At 44.8% G+C, this 17,064-nt stretch overlaps 1 protein-coding gene across 9 annotated transcripts in view; it reads left to right on the top strand.

Moving 5' to 3' along the window:
- Positions 1 to 738: 738 nt before the first annotated feature.
- The window catches only part of LOC114449422 (rho GTPase-activating protein 12-like), a 34,067-nt gene continuing 17,741 nt past the window's right edge, over positions 739 to 17,064 (top strand). For 2 of the 9 annotated variants that reach the window (XM_028427089.1, XM_028427088.1), the window contains exons 1-2: positions 751 to 1,081; positions 5,801 to 6,584. In XM_028427089.1, coding sequence (XP_028282890.1) covers positions 5,874 to 6,584 — 711 coding nt within the window. In that variant the 5' untranslated portion in view covers positions 751 to 1,081; positions 5,801 to 5,873. Of the gene's footprint in view, positions 1,082 to 5,800; positions 6,585 to 17,064 lie in introns of all 9 variants that reach the window. The other 7 variants (XM_028427082.1, XM_028427083.1, XM_028427081.1 and 4 more) reach the window with 7 other exon arrangements.

The raw sequence follows: 17,064 nt of genomic DNA, 5'->3' as shown, positions 1-17,064 counted from the left end.
GTGTCATCGAGGTTTTCTCTTGTTGATACACTCTTAAAATATTGTAATTAAATCTGACCTTATTGCTCTTTAAAATAACACCTTTTATAATTTAACATCTTTATTATTGGTTAATATTATGTAATGTTTCCTTCAATATAATTAAAAAGAAAATAGCATATCAATATAATTGATATCCAATAAATAATATTGGTTGCCCCTAGTAAGGGGGCTAATTTTGGAAATTAAATGCAATGTGGAGACTATGTTGGCTTTTAGAGTGATTAACTGCAAACGTTCAAGGTGAGAAGAGCACCATCTGGTCTAAAACATAAATATTCATCACCTTGCACTTTATTTTAAATAAATCAGTCAATTTATTTGAAATTAGTAAATCAACTTTAATTAGATCAATACTTTAATGCATGTAAGTTTCTTTAATTCTACTTTATTTGAATAAAAATACTGTTTATATAGTTATTATTGCGGATGTTTTGCTTCTAAAGTTTATTTTCTATAGTTTATCGTGCAATGTATTTGTAGTTTCACGTCATGACCGCAAGGTTGCGCTGATTCCCCGTTTGCACCTGTTCACCTGAAGGCTGTGCCCATAGAGCGTACGTAAGACAGGAGGCGTCCCTCTGAACTTATTGTCGTAAAAAAAAAAAAAAAACAAGTTTAATTAAATAGAGAGACCAACAAAAATATTCATAAAGCCTCATTCACTCTGGCAGTCATTGGGTTAATAGTCAAACTTGGTGTATATCTTTAAAATGTTTGCAGCATCTTTATGATAACTAACACCGAATTGCACGGGACACAGAAACACGTAACGCTCCAGAGTGATACATCTTCGTAGGAGACGATCTTTGCTTGAAGGTAGTTGTCAGGGCAGGCGAGAGTCCACGGGAGCGAGCGCCGCGGCCGCTGCTGTGGATTACACCGGCCGAGGAGGAGCAGGGGACCCGAAGCGCCGCTGTCTCACCAGCCTGACACCCACACGAGAAGTTCCACACGGCGCTCAGTCGACGGGGAAGTTTACGGATAGTTACCCGCTCCCAGGAGGCTGTTTTCGGGGTCTTCCGGGGACACAGTAGCGAAGGTAAGGCGGAGGTGTGGATCTCTGACTGTTCGGGACAGTATGGAATGTTTTAGCCAGAAAGCTAATTAGCTAGCAAACATTAGCGACACTTTTAACCTGCAAACTGAAACTTACGGTGTGTTAAGGTGACAAAACGTGAATGTAAGTTTAAGCTGAGACATTTACACACATTCTGTAAGTGTTTAAAAGTGTTTTCGGATGATAATAAAGTTTAGAAGGAGGTTGTTAACTGTAAATCCTGTTGGGAAAACTTCCTAAATAGGTGTCATCAAATCCCCACCCTGCTACAACACTACATATTAGCTCAGTATAAAGAACGATATAAGATAAAACTCTTGTTTTAAACCAGGCTTTAAAAAATGGATTACAAATCAGAGTCATTGATCCGAGTTTTTAAAGCGATCACTGTCCATAGTGACAACAGCATTCCTGTAAGTTAGACATAAAGAGATCAAACTTTAGTTGTTGACATTGGAAGAATGTTTTAATATTTGCTCTTTCTTACTAAAAATGTTGCATTAAATAGGGATGGTGTCATCTGATAGATTTAAATGTGATTTAAATGGGTAGTTTGTGTATTTCTGTCCATTTGTGTGTTGTTTTATAGTCTTGATGAACAGTCTTGCAGTTTGAGGAAACTATAACATCTCAGACTAAATGTCATCTTGTCTAAATCTGGTTATTAGGACAATATAGTGCATAAATCACAGTGATCAGGGTCTGCTGTGGTCTGTAAATATGCTCCTTTTGCCTCATTTCTCTCACTGAGTGAGCTGCAGTGATGTGATGAGCTGAAGTGTGACAGATTGTGGTTGTAACAGTTGCAGGAGACCTGGGGGAGTTGAGTTTCGAGGAACATCGTGGTGAGAGGAGCCTAACTGGGACAGTCTGTGCTGAATACAAGCTGTTTCGGGGGCAGCGTGGGCCTATATTTGGTGTGGCTGCATGTGAAGGTCACAGTGCACCATTAGACTAGATCCGCTCAGTCCTGATGGGACAGACTATTGATGAGTTCTCCTGGTTGAAGGGTGTCTGTCCAACTCTCTCAGTAACCGAATTTTTGTGACTTACTCCTAAATGATTAGTCCACACAATGAGACATCAGTGGACATGAGCGTCCCCTCACAGGCGTTCTTTTCGGGCTGTTTCTGGGGAGACTGGGGTGTGGGTGCTAGGTTTTGATGCTGATTGGCTGAATTCAGCTCTCTTCCTGTTACACCCTGAAAGTAAGCAACAAAATATGTGCAGCATTTTTCTATAAAAGTGAACTTCAGCCCCAGCAAAGGTCAGAAACACACAGACAGAAGGAAACATGAAAATAGACCAAGATCAGGCTCATGTATGAAGCCTCGTGGGTCCCACCGCAGGGTAAACTCAACACACTGAGGTGTTTGGGCTGCTGCTCAGATACGTTCAACCTATTAAATCTTATTAAATATTAATTATAATGCTCGAGACCAGTTATTGTCGGCATACAGGAAATTCATGACAGTAATGAGAGAGAACGGGTTAAAAAAACAACTTGTACCTTTGTTTCTGAAAGGTTTTTCTACATAACGTCTGTGCAGTATATACTCAGAGGGAGGCTGACGGCCATCGCTTTCCATTCCCCATAATAGGAGAGAGATTTGCTGTCTCTAATGAAAGTAACTCCTTCACAGCTCCGGATAGAAACAGCCTGAACTCTTAACCAGAGTCATGTGCGATGTGATGCTGCTGCCTCACTTATTTCAGTAGAAATATTCCAACAAACATCCTTTTTCAGAGTGCTGCTTTCTCTTCTACAAAAGAGAGAGAGAGTGTGTGGGTGTTTCCTACAGCTGACAGTGGCAGATTTTCCAACACATATCACTGTAAACAGTGTTGAACACATTTCCTCTGCCTTCCCATCCCTCGACCAAGGCCCCACTGTCACTTCCTGGACGTCCATATTGTTTTTAGTCCTCAGACCCATCCTATGTCCCACCGTAAATCTTATTACCATCACTTTAAATTAAGGTGCTTTCTGTGATTTTGCTGATTGGGCTCTGAGGAGATTTGTGCTGTCTGCTAATCTAGGGAGGGATAAGTGAAAGAGACGACAACCCCCCCGGGTACTTAACCTTCCAAAGGCCTTTCAGAATGATGAATGCTGCGAGAGTAATGAGCAATAACAGTCCTGTGGTTTGTCGTCTGGCCCAGTTTATTTCATAAAATATTTCGGTTGAATCGTTGTGATGTTATATTGAAGCAAAGGCTAATTCATGGATGACTGTGTCTGTAAAACATGAGGAAACATAACACTGATTTACAAACAAGACATGGCAACAACAACAAAAACAACGAGGGTGAGTTGAAAGAAAACGACCTGGGGAAATGTTGTGCAAGGACGGCAGGAAATTAACTCTTGTCTGACTGCAGTGACTGAAGTCTCAGAGTTTCCCGGCCACTTTGACTAATGACCAGAGGAATGAGTGGGTAAACAGTCAGACCTGCTGGTTCTATTCCCAGGCTTGAAGAAAGTTACTCTTGCACACGTATGTAAACCACAGAGTTCTTTTTATGACTCCTGCTGTTGCTCATGTCTTGCCCGCCCTGAGACGAGGTTTGTTTGAGGTTTTCCGTCATTGTGTGGCAGTAAAAGTACACGATGAATGCTCCTGTACAGGCGCTGTGTCACCGTGGTAGCAAAAAAAAAAAAAAAATGGCGGAGAAGCTTGTCTCTGATGGAAGACGTTTGCGCTGCAAGATGTTACCTAAGGAATGTAATAATTCTCATGTGCAACTTTAATATAGTTCTGCTCTGCCGCCTTCCTGTTTACAGTGATTATAATCCCCACTGACTGTGTGTAATAAGAAGATATCTGGTCTTCTTCCTGTCTGACCAGACAGCCAGACTGAGAGGTCACAGGTTAACAAGGAAAGCTGCCACGTCTGCTCGTGATACAGCCGCCCCCCGGTCTAATGCCTGAGCAGCCTGCTGCATGATGTGTTGTTACTGTGAGCTGTGAATTGGCACCAGATGCAGTGTTTCGTTTCATTCGGCTGACGGCCTTTCTGCCTGGCCGATAGGTTCATTTCCCACAGTGCCTGTTAGCATGAACCAGCGAGCTAATCTGTGCTGATATTATCCCTCCAGTCACTCCATCAGGAGTAATCCAGGCACCTAATCACAGATCTTTATTAAGCTTCTGCACAACTGACGGTAATCAGAAGAGTAATATTAGATAATCACCACCAAACCCACGTTTACTTTCCAGCTGGGAAAAGCACCTTTTAATGACTCGAGTGGTTGTAGAAGAGTGTAGCTCCTGTTGTCCACTGCAGGCTTTACAGTGACAATTACTTGTTGTGTGTTTGGATGGTTGCCTAGACTGCACAGAAATGTTGTGATGTTGAATTTGTGTGTGTGCACCACGCATGTAAATTCAGAGAAACGCACACATTTTTATGGTAAATAGCAGTATAGTGACACTGAAGGTGACTCACCGAGGACTTCGTTGAATTGGAATTACTGATATTGTAAAATACTGACGTAACTTCTACACAAGCTGTAATATCCTGCAGCTTTATCTCAGTCCCGTGGTTTAGACACTTTATTTGAAGCTGCTGTCTGGGTTAAAGGTCCAGAGATTCAGAGATTCAGCATCAACACGTTAAGTGTATACATGGGAGAACAAATCAAAGGTAGAGCAGTGCTCCACTTAACCCGATTATTGATGCACTGCATTAGAATGGTCGATAAGAATTAAGATTTGTGACCTAATTTTTAGAACCAGGAAGCAGCAGATGTGTGGAAATGTTGATCAAAGGTTTCATGTCTACATGTCCTTTACTGGCTCATTTATGTAGCTAGCAATCTTTTCCTTCAGTGAACCTTCAACACAGCAACACAGGAAGTGAAACTGTATAAAATACTCTGCATTTAATTCAATTTTCTTCTGTAATTAAGTTAAAGTTGAGATTCCATCTCCTTTCAGAACAGGGATGAGGCCAAGACGAGCTCAGACAATGAACAAAGACAACTGTCCCACATAGTAAAGGACTTTTTGATTAAGTAAAGGGGTTTTGATTCATTTAATGACTTCTGTGTATTTTTATCTAACTCCTGTTTGAGCTGTGTCTTTTTATCTGAAACTTTGGTCTCAGGCGTCTCGTCATTGTGAGTTGAGTCATGAGCATTTACAGAGTGACGCTTCAATCTCACTTCATGCTGTAAGAGTGTGTGTGTGTGTGTGTGTACACATGTGACTTCAGCAGGAAACTATGTGTGTGTGTGTGTGTGTGTGTGTGACTCTACTAATCTTTCCAGCAGCAACATGCCTCAGTTGCTGCCGGACAAGCTGTCAAGAGCAACAGTGTGAGACAGAAAAACAGAGCTGGAGTAAGAGGAGGAAGACGATGGGACTCACAACAGCGTCTCCCCTCGTCCTCTTTAATCTTCTGTGGCTCTAAAGCTCTGAGCTGGACGTTACAGCGAGCCTTTGAAGAGGATTAAATGTCCTCAGTTTTGTCTTATTTGTTTGTTCTTATTGGGTTAGTGGAGTAATAGGCTGTGAAAGACACCACTGTCTGTGTCTCTGTATTCCATGTGTTGCATAAGAAATAGAGAAGCGCTGAAATCTTGTCTCATTACATTTTAGACCACTAGACCATCAAGACACACAAGGCAACACTATTATATCCATAACGGATCACTACAAATGTCATTAATATTTACTTTGTCTGTCTAACCCCCAGCTCTGCTCATGAAGCCATGGTGAGATACGTTTCCCTCTTGCAGTGAACTGCCTGGTGGACAGTCAGAGGCATCATGGCTGAACTGCCTATTGCCCCGGGCCACATCTACATAGAGGTGGAGTACGACTATGAGTACAAATCTAAGGACCGCCTCATCACCATCCGGCAGGGGGAATGCTACCTGCTGGTCAAGAAAACCAACGAGGACTGGTGGCAGGTGAAGAAAGAGGAGGGGGCTAAAGCTTTCTATGTGCCTGCTCAGTATGTCCGCGAAGTCCGCAAAGCCCTCATGCCACCATCCAAACCCATCCTGCATCCTCCACCCAGCACTGGCGCCATCCCTCCTCAGAGTGGGAGCGCACTCTGGGTCAAACCCACCACTCTGGAGCTGGGACTCCACGATCGGCCCTCTGAGAACCTTCACAGACGTGAGTCCAACTACCGGCGCTCTCCTTCGGCGCAAACTGCCTCGTCGGGCCACTTCAGCCCCCCCGGTCAGCGCAAAGACAGCAACCACCACCACCACCACCACCATGCCCCCACCACTCCCACAGACCACGACAAAGCGCTGGCTGATATCCTCGTTCACGGCGGCGGCGGCCACCAGCCCTCTCACAAAGGAGGATCCAGCACACTGCCCCGAACCCGGGCCCGGTCCCCAGAGATGATGAGGACACCGCTGGACGTAGACACACATCTGTGTGACTCTGCAGGTGAAGAAAGGCGCACCAACGACTCGGAGTCTGGAGATGAACTGAGCAGCTCTTCCACTGAACATCTTCAGGTAAAGCTGGCGTTGTCGTTGCTATGGATACAGATTTTGTTTGTTTAAATCTGCACATCTTCACTTCTTGAACTTGTAAAGCAGCCACTGCACCTTCAGACAGAAAGCACTAGTGACATATTAGCCTGGTCAGTGATTAGCTCGGCTTGCTGCAGAACAAAAGCAGATGAAAGTAGGAACCAGGTCTCGGAGGTGCTGCTGATGGCTGAGCAGTGTCATCTGCCCAGAACAGACATGCGGCTCTGTTATCGTTTTGCAGAAAATCATCCACAGATTTGTAGCATTTGTTTTTTACGCCTCTGCTAAAGGACAGATTTTGATGTTTCTTGTGTTGCTTTAGTGAATCTCTCACCTGTAGTTTCAGAAGTTGTGATTTCAGAATGACACATCGTTCACTGACGTAGCCGCTGGCTCCATCAGTGTGCTGTTGTTGTTGTTGTGAAAGGTTATCTGATAGCAAACACATGCAATTTCAAAGTCTCTATATTTTCTGAAAGCAGCCCGTTCACAATGGAGCTCCTTCCTTCCTGAACCACGCCGTCTGCTGTTTAAATGGCAGGACAAAGGTCAGTGCAGTCCAGCTCGTTTTGGTTGTGTTTACCACCAGTCCTGCTCGGTGTGCAAGTAAATATCACAAGAAATACAAAATTCCTGCTTTTAGATTCAGGGTTAATCTGTTGTTCACCTCCCCTTTCCCTTTACTTTTGGAAACAGTTCACTCACTACAAGTGTTGTGAGCTGCTTACCTTCTGTTCTTACTGCTCTGGTTTCTGAAGAGGTGTGAGGATATTTTTATGATTTGTAAACATGCTATTGTTGTTTGAATCCACAGTCCTTCAAAGCTAATGTGAGCCACAGGTTGGGTTTTTTTCCACACAGGCCTGTTGGTGTGAAACTGCTCCAGTTTCTGTGGGTTGGTTGTTTGTTTTTCCTCATTGCTGGCAGCATGCTGCTGGTGACAGGAGCTCAGGTGTGAGTCAGGCCTGCCTGACACACAGAGCCTGACCTCCCCTCTGTCCTCAGGTTTTCTTTCGTCAGCCTCTTTGCTGTCCAGTTACTTTTGTTTTTAAAGAATGAGGGAAGAAGGCTGGCCGTAGAGCTGCGTGTTTCTGTGTCTGTCTGTCAGGCCTTGCTCCTTATTGCCAGCTCATTCTGTTCCCTCTGATAAGCCACTTGAGTAGGCTGTGATACAACAAACTGACGCTGAAGTGCACTTTGTCACTGCTTCGTCCTGCTTTCAGCTGCAGCTCTGCTCTCATCCTATTTATTCATCTTTATCTCAGACAACTAAGCTTAAGTGAGTTAAAGTTTGGTGGTGTTGTTGTCCTGTTCTGCCCTTTTTATGTTATTAAACTCGTCTCCATCCGTTTAGGACATGAGGGAACACTGACACTGCACACCTTTTTGGAATTATGTTTATGTGCTAGGTGTGTCGCATCCTCCTAAACCGTTCTACAATAGAGGTGCAGTTTACAGCCAAGAGTCAATATGTCTTATGATTAAACTGTAAACTTAATGTCCACCTGGCAAACAACCCTTAGATTCCTCCCCTAACCTTCAAGCACTAGAGACTAGAGACATGTGCTGATGAACTCGGTTATTTTGGGGGAACCTGAGTCTAGATCTCAAGTGAGACCATGTGGCATCTATCTACTGCAAACTCGACATTTCCCGCAGCTTTTGGAAGTCAAACGTTTGCCTAAATTAGCCAGTGTTTCCTTTATTTCTTTTATTTCTGTCTCTACATGGTCACGCATTTACACTTCACTGCTGCGGCCTCCAGAGCGTGATAAGGCGTGTGTGTTGTTTTGCTTACCGTGTAGGGCTGCAACAAACGAGTATTTTGGTACTGGGATACTCGCCGATTATTTTTGCGATTATTCGGATCACGCGTAAATGTCATCGTTTCCCCATAGATACAGCTGCAGCGTCATTGCTTCAGTCCAGAGCCGCCTCCATACCCGGCGCCAAAACCTTGTGTGTGTGTCTCCGACCTGCAAACGGCTCGGCCGTGTTTCGGACCCAGGGCTTCTTGCGCCCAAAAACGGCGATCATCCCGCTGCGCCACGAAAGAATCTCTCTCAGTGACGTCACTAACGAGTCCTCGAATACTAAATTAGTTGTCGATGCATTTTGTCCTCGAAAATTACTCGAGTACTCAAGTAATCGTTGCAGTCCTATTACCGTTGCTCGTGACATGCTAGTTGGATTGACAGAACTCCATTGACTACGCTAAGATACGCTAACGGCAGTGATGCCAGACCCTCCAGAGCTGTACTGTGCTGTTGTTTCTATCACCTCCATGGAGGCACATAGTTCAGAGAAGGCATGCTGCAACACAACTATAAAGTGATAAACCAAACCATGCAGGCGTGTTTGAAAACCAGCTCAGACCTCTCATAGGCTCACCAGCCTCTGAGCCTGAGTTTGAAAACTTTGGTGCATACAGTACGTGTTAGCGCCTCCGGTCACAGTGGATTGGACGTTGTATTCGCTGAAGCAGATGCTTCCCTCAAGCCACAGAATATAATGGCTGTCAAGGTCTCAGTGTGTTTTAATTTGCTGCTTCACTGCACTGTCTCATCCATTGCTTTTCATCATCCCTCTTCCTCCAGGATCATAATAATCCATCAGCACTGGTGAGAAACCCTGAATGCTCCATATACTGTAAGAAATGACCTCACATAATTAGTTTAAGAAATGAGCACTGCATCCTGACTTCTGGTCGGGTGACAGCATGTGTTAATATGTGGTCTGTCAGCTGTGTGTGTTGCTTCACACAGGGCAGAGCTACATTATAATATGGTGTGTGTGTGTGTGTGTTACAGGCAGCAAATGATATGATTTTGTATGACAGAGATCATTCAGGACAGGGGCACAGTGGGTCTGGTATGACTACCCTTAGCTTAGCTTAGCTTAGTCAAAGGAGTTCAGTCTGTCATGAACAATGGTGCATGTCTGCTGTATGTCTTATCACCTGTATGTGCACACACAGGTCCGGCGTGTGTGTGTGCACGCGTGTTGAGCAGTACCGTTGGGGGGTAAGTTTACCTCCCCTCAGTCAGATGTCTTCATTAATCCTTGTTAACCTGTAGCTGCTATTCTGTCGTCTGAGCCGATTGAGCCTTTTTGACACTATTGTCTGATGTTTGTTTTGTTTTTGACTCTAGAGAATGCCCCTAAAACCCCTCAAGTGTCTCTTAGTAGCCGGTGCTTCAGCTCCACCTCCACCTTTGATTGTCACAGTCGATAACACACTCAAACCAGCACCAGACTCCCATCGTTCTTTATGGCAGCTGTAATCAACTAAAAAGCTCTAATGACTGAGTGGGATGATTGATTGGAGGAAGCACTTCCTCATTTCTTTGATTACATACCGTGGCAGGAAGTTGAATTGGCATGTGTCTGTTCCACTGTCACACTGTGCTCTAAACACATTCCAGTGCAGACTGTTGTGCATTCCATGAAAAGTTAAACAATTTATTACTCACAAACAAAAGGGTCACATGGCCTCGTTGGACACATGTCGGTGGAGTACGACAGAAACACACACACACACACACACACACAGGCTGAGAGGTCTGTTAATAGGAGCAGGGCCATCTGCACTGCTGTTAATTCTCTGCCTTATTAAAAAGCGTTATTATATCACATGTTGGCAGCAGAATCTGAACTCTTTCAGAGTCCCAAATGTGGCCATGCTGAAGACCCTCAGATGGAAACATAATGAACACAGGCCTTTAATTTGTGAAGAATTTCTTTGAATGGAGTTTAGACATGTGCCTCCTTGTTGGCTGCCGAGCTACAAACTTTGCTCAAAGGCACCGTGATGCTAAGTGTTCACAGAGAGGGAGTGTAACCGACACTTTTTCTCCGACATGCTGTCTTCATTTGCTGAACTTGTTGGTTGAATTATATATTGTGTGTGTTTTCTTTCCACCTTATCTTACTCTGTCATGTTTCCTGCCAGATTGTTTGTGGATTACAGTTGACCTTCTGTCACAAAAGCCCTCCTCTAACATCTGGGCCACCATTCAGCCGACCAGATGACTGTCAACACAGTGACGTGTCGTGTTTATTAAAGCTGCACCCACTGATGTTTTTATTATAGATTTGTTTTTCGGAAGAATCGAGTGCCCTTTATGTTATCTTTTGTTTTAGATATAAATGAAAAGAATATGCATTTTTATTCATCTGTTCACTAGCATACATGAATCCTCACCACTCTGTTGTTGTTCAGATTTATTTTGGGATTTGAAACCCAGAATGACTTCACAGAATGTCTCCTTTCAGGAAAATCACAGTCGGCAAACGGCAGTTCATTTGGAGAGAGGGGAAAAAAAAGCAGGAAGTCTCAGTGGAGTACAGCAGACAGTGTTGATGTCAGTTTGTGTGCTCATCACCAATGTTGGTGTCTTAGGGGTTTATACTGCTGTTCTGTGCTGTTCTCAAGACGGACACACACACACACATAAACACGCATGCACTAATAAACACACACACACACAGAGCTTCAGGCGGTCTGGCAGCGGACCCATTGCTTCGTCTCGGCTCTTGTGTAACAGAGCAGCAGTAAGGCCAGGTTTGACACCCTCACTTTGTGTCGGTCTTTTTTAACACTCTTCTTTTCTACTCCCTGCATTTAAAATTCAGCTGCTCTGATTCAGCTCTTTTAGCTTTCTTCTTCACGTTGACAGACTATAGTCGAAGCTGAAGAGGCTAAGAAGAGCTTCAGGCCAGTCGATTGCCTAGAAAAGCCGTAAACCTCACGTTGCCATTAAACTGCCCTGCCGATTGATTCATTTGGTTTATGTCTCTGTTGCAAGTGATTAGAATAGGAAGATCTACTGTCCTAAAAATAGAGTGGGAAATATTTGTTATTGTTAAAAGGCATGTGTCAAGGTGTGCTGTTTACACTCGGCACAGGCTCGCTGTACTTTTTCAAACCATGTTCTTTCTCCCTGGTTGATCCCGAGCTGCTTCGAAACGAGGACGAAGCTCTCCTTAGGGGAGAGGAAGTCAGTTAAATGTGGTTTAATGTGGTCCCCGTTGTGTTCACATGCAGCTCAGACCGTCCTGGTCTGGACAAAGTCCCCCTTTCCTATAGATGATGGTTGGAGTTGTGTAAAAAAAGCTGCAGCCAAGACGTGAAGATTAACACAGATTTGTTATTAGAACAAGAGCAGAAGACTTTAGTTGAAGTGAATTTCCGCCTTTATAATGTCGATTGATGAGCTGTGATGATAGCGCTGCTCCCATGAGTATAATGACTCCTTGATGCTGATTATGAGGGATAATCCAGTGTAAACCGGTGCTGTATGACTGCTTTGATTAGAGACAAGGAACATACACACAAGTGTGTGTTAGTGTGTGTGTGAGTGAGCACAAGAGGCATACTATTCACTTTATGGAGCTTTTCTTAATCCCTCTGGGAGCGTCAATTGGATATGTTTGTGTGTGTGTGTTTGTGTGCACATGCATTGTGGTTGTTATGTCAGCTGTGGTGTCCCGTGTTGTGCAGCGCAGCAGCATTATGGGAGGGCAGGTCAGGCAGTGTAGCTCAGGGAGAGCGAGCATTGCTGAGCTCTCTCTCTCTCTCTCTCTCTCTTTCTGTTTATGTAAGAATGTGCGAATTAGAGTATATGTGTGTGTTTGAGGGTGTGTTTGGAGTCTCAGAGTGGCACAGTGACATGTCAGTCAGAGACAGAGTTGGTGAATAGGCAGGCGCTGCTGTGTTTCTCTGCATCATCAGCGTCCTCGTCAGCACCGCCGGCTCCAAGACTTATTCCTCTGCAGCAGCAACTCAGCTACAGGACAGCATGTACCCAGATGAGAATGAGACGGTAAGACAGCCTCTCTATCGATGCATGTACTGACAGCATGGACACTCGGAAATAAGATGGTGCCTTGCTCCAGCTATACTGTCAGTGTACATGCAATTTTTTTTGCCAATTCAGCAAATCCTTACTTCTCTTTTGTCAAAGTCTTACACAGTGAGACTGATGCTGGTTACTATTTCTGATACTATCCAGCTGTGTGTGTTGCAAGAAGCTCACAGATGCACTGTTGCACATAAAGAGAATTATCTAGAAATGAACTCGTCTGTGTTTTAGCTTTAATACTGCACACTGTGCACAGCTGCATGGAGCTACACAGCTGCTGTAGCTTGAATTTTTGTCGTGCAAGCAGCATCGTTGAGCCTTAAACTTATCTATAAAAGCATGAATGCATACCTGCAGTTCTGTATTTCTCCTTTCTCTCAAGCACAAAGCAGCTGGTTTTGCAGCTTCGGGCAGACTTGTGTTTATCATCCATTCGTTCAGTGTGAGTGTTCACACCAATCCATAACATTGATTAGTTAGAATGCATACTGAATCCATAAAATCAATGGCCAGAGGGGGCAGACAGGAGGCTCAGTTGTGACCTGAGATGCTAGAAGTGATGATGGCATGCGACAGGGAAGCTAAGAGGATGCGCTAAGCACTCGCTATGCTTCATTACATAAGTGGCAGCTACGTAACATTTGTTTGGACAGCTGGCTGGTGAGACGAGCCCAGGGCAGCAGTGGTGATGGCACAGAGGACAGAGAGGAGCTGGACCCAGGCAGGACATCCAGTGACGTTTATTTGAATTTATATGTGTTTTTATTTTACATGACACCACACTACACTGTTTATAGGACTGTTCTTTAGTCTTTTGTCTTTTCTGGCACCATCATGTTAACCCAGCAGAGAGTGCAGCTGTTTAAAACTGCTTTTACTTAAGTGATGAGTTCAATCCCCTCCAAACCACACAATATATCTGAGGAGCCACTAAATGACAGTGAGCTATCTCAGTATATAATCTTCCAGGCCTCTATAAATACGGGTTTGCTTGTGGCCCTGCCCATGTGTACTCATGCTTATCAGGCTGACGACAGCATGCACTGTAATTCCTCACTTTGCAGCAGAAGCGACGGTCTTTGTGTGCATATCAGCCTCAGTGAAGTTCAGTGGTAGAGATGATTAACTTTCAGGAAAGTGTAGCTGAATTCTCTTGGTCTTTTATTTTTAAATTTGTGTTTATGAGCAAGTACGAAGTTCCAAGAAGCAGAACGCAGAAATATGCAGATTTAACAGCTGCAAGTTCCTGAAACTGTGCAGCTGTTTTATTAATATCTGGGAAGTTTTCTGTAGCAGTGTTTTGCTGCCATGTTGTCAAAAAAAACCACAAAAACTTAATCACCAATTCAAATGTCTGGAACTGGACTCTGTCTATAGAGTATAAAGTCTCAAACATATGCCTTCAGTTGCACTTTACCACTTCAAATCTTGGTGTTTTGTTTGTATTTATTTTTCTGGAGGCATGGAACGCTGCAGCATGTGGAGCAGCTCCACATATGTTGTGTGGATTTCAACAGCTAAAGCTTAAATGAAGACAATGCAGCCGGGCTGGTTTAGTCTTCACTTCCAAAGACGTACTTTCTCCTCAAAGCTGACGGGGTGTTGATGCATGTGTGTCAGTGGGCCACTGCATCTGCAGGAAATGTTATCATTATACAGGGCAGAGGTCACAGGAAGAAGAAACCGGAGGAGGAGACCGGCTCCAGCTTTGTTCTGGTTCTGAGAATGGCATTTAAATACATGCACAGTGTAAACATGTGACTGTGTGCGACCAGACAGGAAAGACTGATTTAAGCATGTGTAGGCTGCCCCACTGTTTGAGTAACAGTATTAAATAAGGGATTATAAGTGAGTAATATAACTAAACTAGCAATGGTTTTCTCCAAGGTTTTCCTGGGATCTAATGTTCTTGAGAGAAAACAGGTTGTAACGTTTCTTCGTGGCTCAAGGCCTCCTCGTTTAGGGTTCAATCATACATTTCTGAGGGCGTGTTCAGGCAAGAGTTGCTGAATTTCTTAAGCATAATGGTACAAAAAAAAAAAAGAAACCCTGGGGCAGAGTTCTTTAAATGTGGCTTAGCTAACTCAGGCTAACATGCTGCTAGCAGGCTAAAATAATCCAGCTAATTTGATCCTTTGAACAGAGTTTAAGGATTGAACTCAGCAGCTCAGGTATTAAATGCAGCATGTCGTCTTATCCTGATACGTGTGTGTTAAAGTCTTCTCCCTGCACTTTGTGTTTATTTGTCTGTGTGCAGCTTATCAGCCCGTGTGTCTTCCTGAGTGATCAGTAAAGGCACCAGTCTCTGTGAGACATGGTGATTGAACATAGAAGAACAAACACTGCAGCATGAATAGATGGACCTGCACAGTCATTGTGGGGAATCAGCGGCGCGCTGTCAGCTCTCCTTTGTCAGCTCCTCTCCCGCAGGATAAAAGCTCCTTAACTTCCTGTTTAGACCTGGTCCCTGTGATAAATCCATTTCAGATTAGATTAGTAGATTATTCAGAGAGACCTGCCTTCCCTGTTCTTCCTCTTCCTATTCCTCCTCTTCTTCTGACTTCTGGCTTCAGTAATATAGCAAATGTAATATAGAATAGCACATGATGTAATGTGTTGTGTCCCACAGAGAAAACCTGGCTTGGTCTCGTTGAACTGGTTTGTCGTGAGCAGGTTCTGTGCCTTGTTCAGGTCTGAGAATCCAGAGACATGATGCTCATTTCAGCTCATTTGCATTCAAGACCAGAAATACAGGTTCAGACCCTGTGAATGGCTGGTATTCTGAAGAGAGGACAAGTGATGTTTTATTTTTCCGAGGACAGTGGTACATTTGTATGAAAACACACAGTGCTCGCTGTTATCTGGCAGCTTCAGCAAACCTTTTCGCCGGCTGACTTTATTCGGGCGATGATTAAAATGCGAGCTGGATCTGATAGTCGTAGGTGCTGCTCTGCTTCACATTGTAATCAGGGAAGTGTCGACTGGCTGAGACACTCAATCTTACCTGTATGCAAATGTCTGCAGCTTTGGGGAGAAATAAAATGTGCACAGAGAGATGCTGCTACACAAAATACAGGATTCAGTCTCAGTCTCACACTATTGTCTACCTACAACAGACTTTCTCAGTGTGAGGAAAAAGAGATAAATGTTAACTAATGTGGCACAGACATTAATTACCAACATTAACAACAATCACCAGGTCAAGACAGGGAGCAGCAGCCCTGTGGCTAGTGTTGTGTGGTGTATTTCCTCACTGATGAATTCCCCTGCAGAGTCTAATTTAATTAGCTCCTCCACCCATCTGATGCAGGCCACAGGAAGCAGCTACTGAGGGTCGTCCACAGCTTCATCTCTGCAGGATGACCCTGGGAGACGAAGCATTCTCCAGCTCCAGCAGCTCCCACCGTCTGGGACTCCTGTCAAAACACATACAGGGCTGTGCTGACCTGGATACTTTCAAAACAATGCTCACCAGAACTGCTTTGAACCTTTAATTGCAGAAAAAGCAAAGAAACATCTAAGAAAAGATGAAGATGGAAAAAAACGGTGCTGAGGTAAAAGCCCCTAACAGAAAGCATTTGATGAGACAATGGATGACAGATGTAACAGCACTGGGCAGTACCAGGCTTGTGTTAAGAAATGTCAAAACAAAACAAAACACTTTTCACACTTCTACTACAGACACTTTTCTCCCTCTCCGGGTGCAGTAAGCCTGCCTAAGGTCACTTCACATGTTTTGATGACAGATTTTTGATGATCGGACCAAACTGTTTGCTGCAGAACAACCAGTTTTTGCACCATGTGGTTTCCTAGTAACAGCTTTGTCGGCAGTTACGTTGAAGGGCTGTAATGACTGCTAAATGACTTGTTGTTGCCGGGCCCTGTTTAGTACAGTCACATCTCTAAAAGATGATTGCTCTGCTGTGACAGAATATTCAAAACTCTTCCTACAGCTGAGAATTATCATCTTTTCAGTTCAAGAGGATCTCACCAAATACTGAACGTAGTTTGGACTTTATTTAACAGACAGACCTCTATCAGGCTTTGTACCACCTACTTCTCACTTTTTTCAGGTTGGAACATGTTTGTGTGAAATAGCAGTTTTTCCAGCTCAGAGCTCCCTGTATGGCAGTTTTCCTTTCACCTCCCTCCCTCCCTGCCTCCCTGCCTGCCTGCCTCCCTCCCTCCCTCCCTGCCTCCCTCCCTGCCTCCCTGCCTGCCTCCCTGCCTCCCTGCCTGCCTCCCTGCCTCCCTGCCTGCCTCCCTCCCTCCCTCCCTGCCTGCCTCCCTGCCTGCCTCCCTCCCTGCCTGCCTCCCTCCCTGCCTGCCTGCCTCCCTGCCTGCCTCCCTCCCTGCCTCCCTGCCTCCCTCCCTGCCTGCCTCCCTGCCTCCCTCCCTGCCTCCCTCCCTCCCTCCCTGCCTCCCTGCCTGCCTGCCTCCCTGCCTGCCTCCCTCCCTGCCTCCCTGCCTCCCTCCCTGCCTCCCTCCCTCCCTCCCTGCCTGCCTCCCTGCCTCCCTGCCTGCCTGCCTCCCTGCCTGCCTCCCTGCCTCCCTGCCTGCCTGCCTCCCTGCCTGCCTCCCTCCCTGCCTCCCTGCCT

The sequence above is a fragment of the Parambassis ranga genome, chromosome 17, assembly GCF_900634625.1.
Source record: "Parambassis ranga chromosome 17, fParRan2.1, whole genome shotgun sequence".
Taxonomy (NCBI): Eukaryota; Metazoa; Chordata; class Actinopteri; family Ambassidae; genus Parambassis; species Parambassis ranga.
Note: the sequence above shows the minus strand (reverse complement) of the source record. Positions and strands in the feature narration are given on the sequence as shown.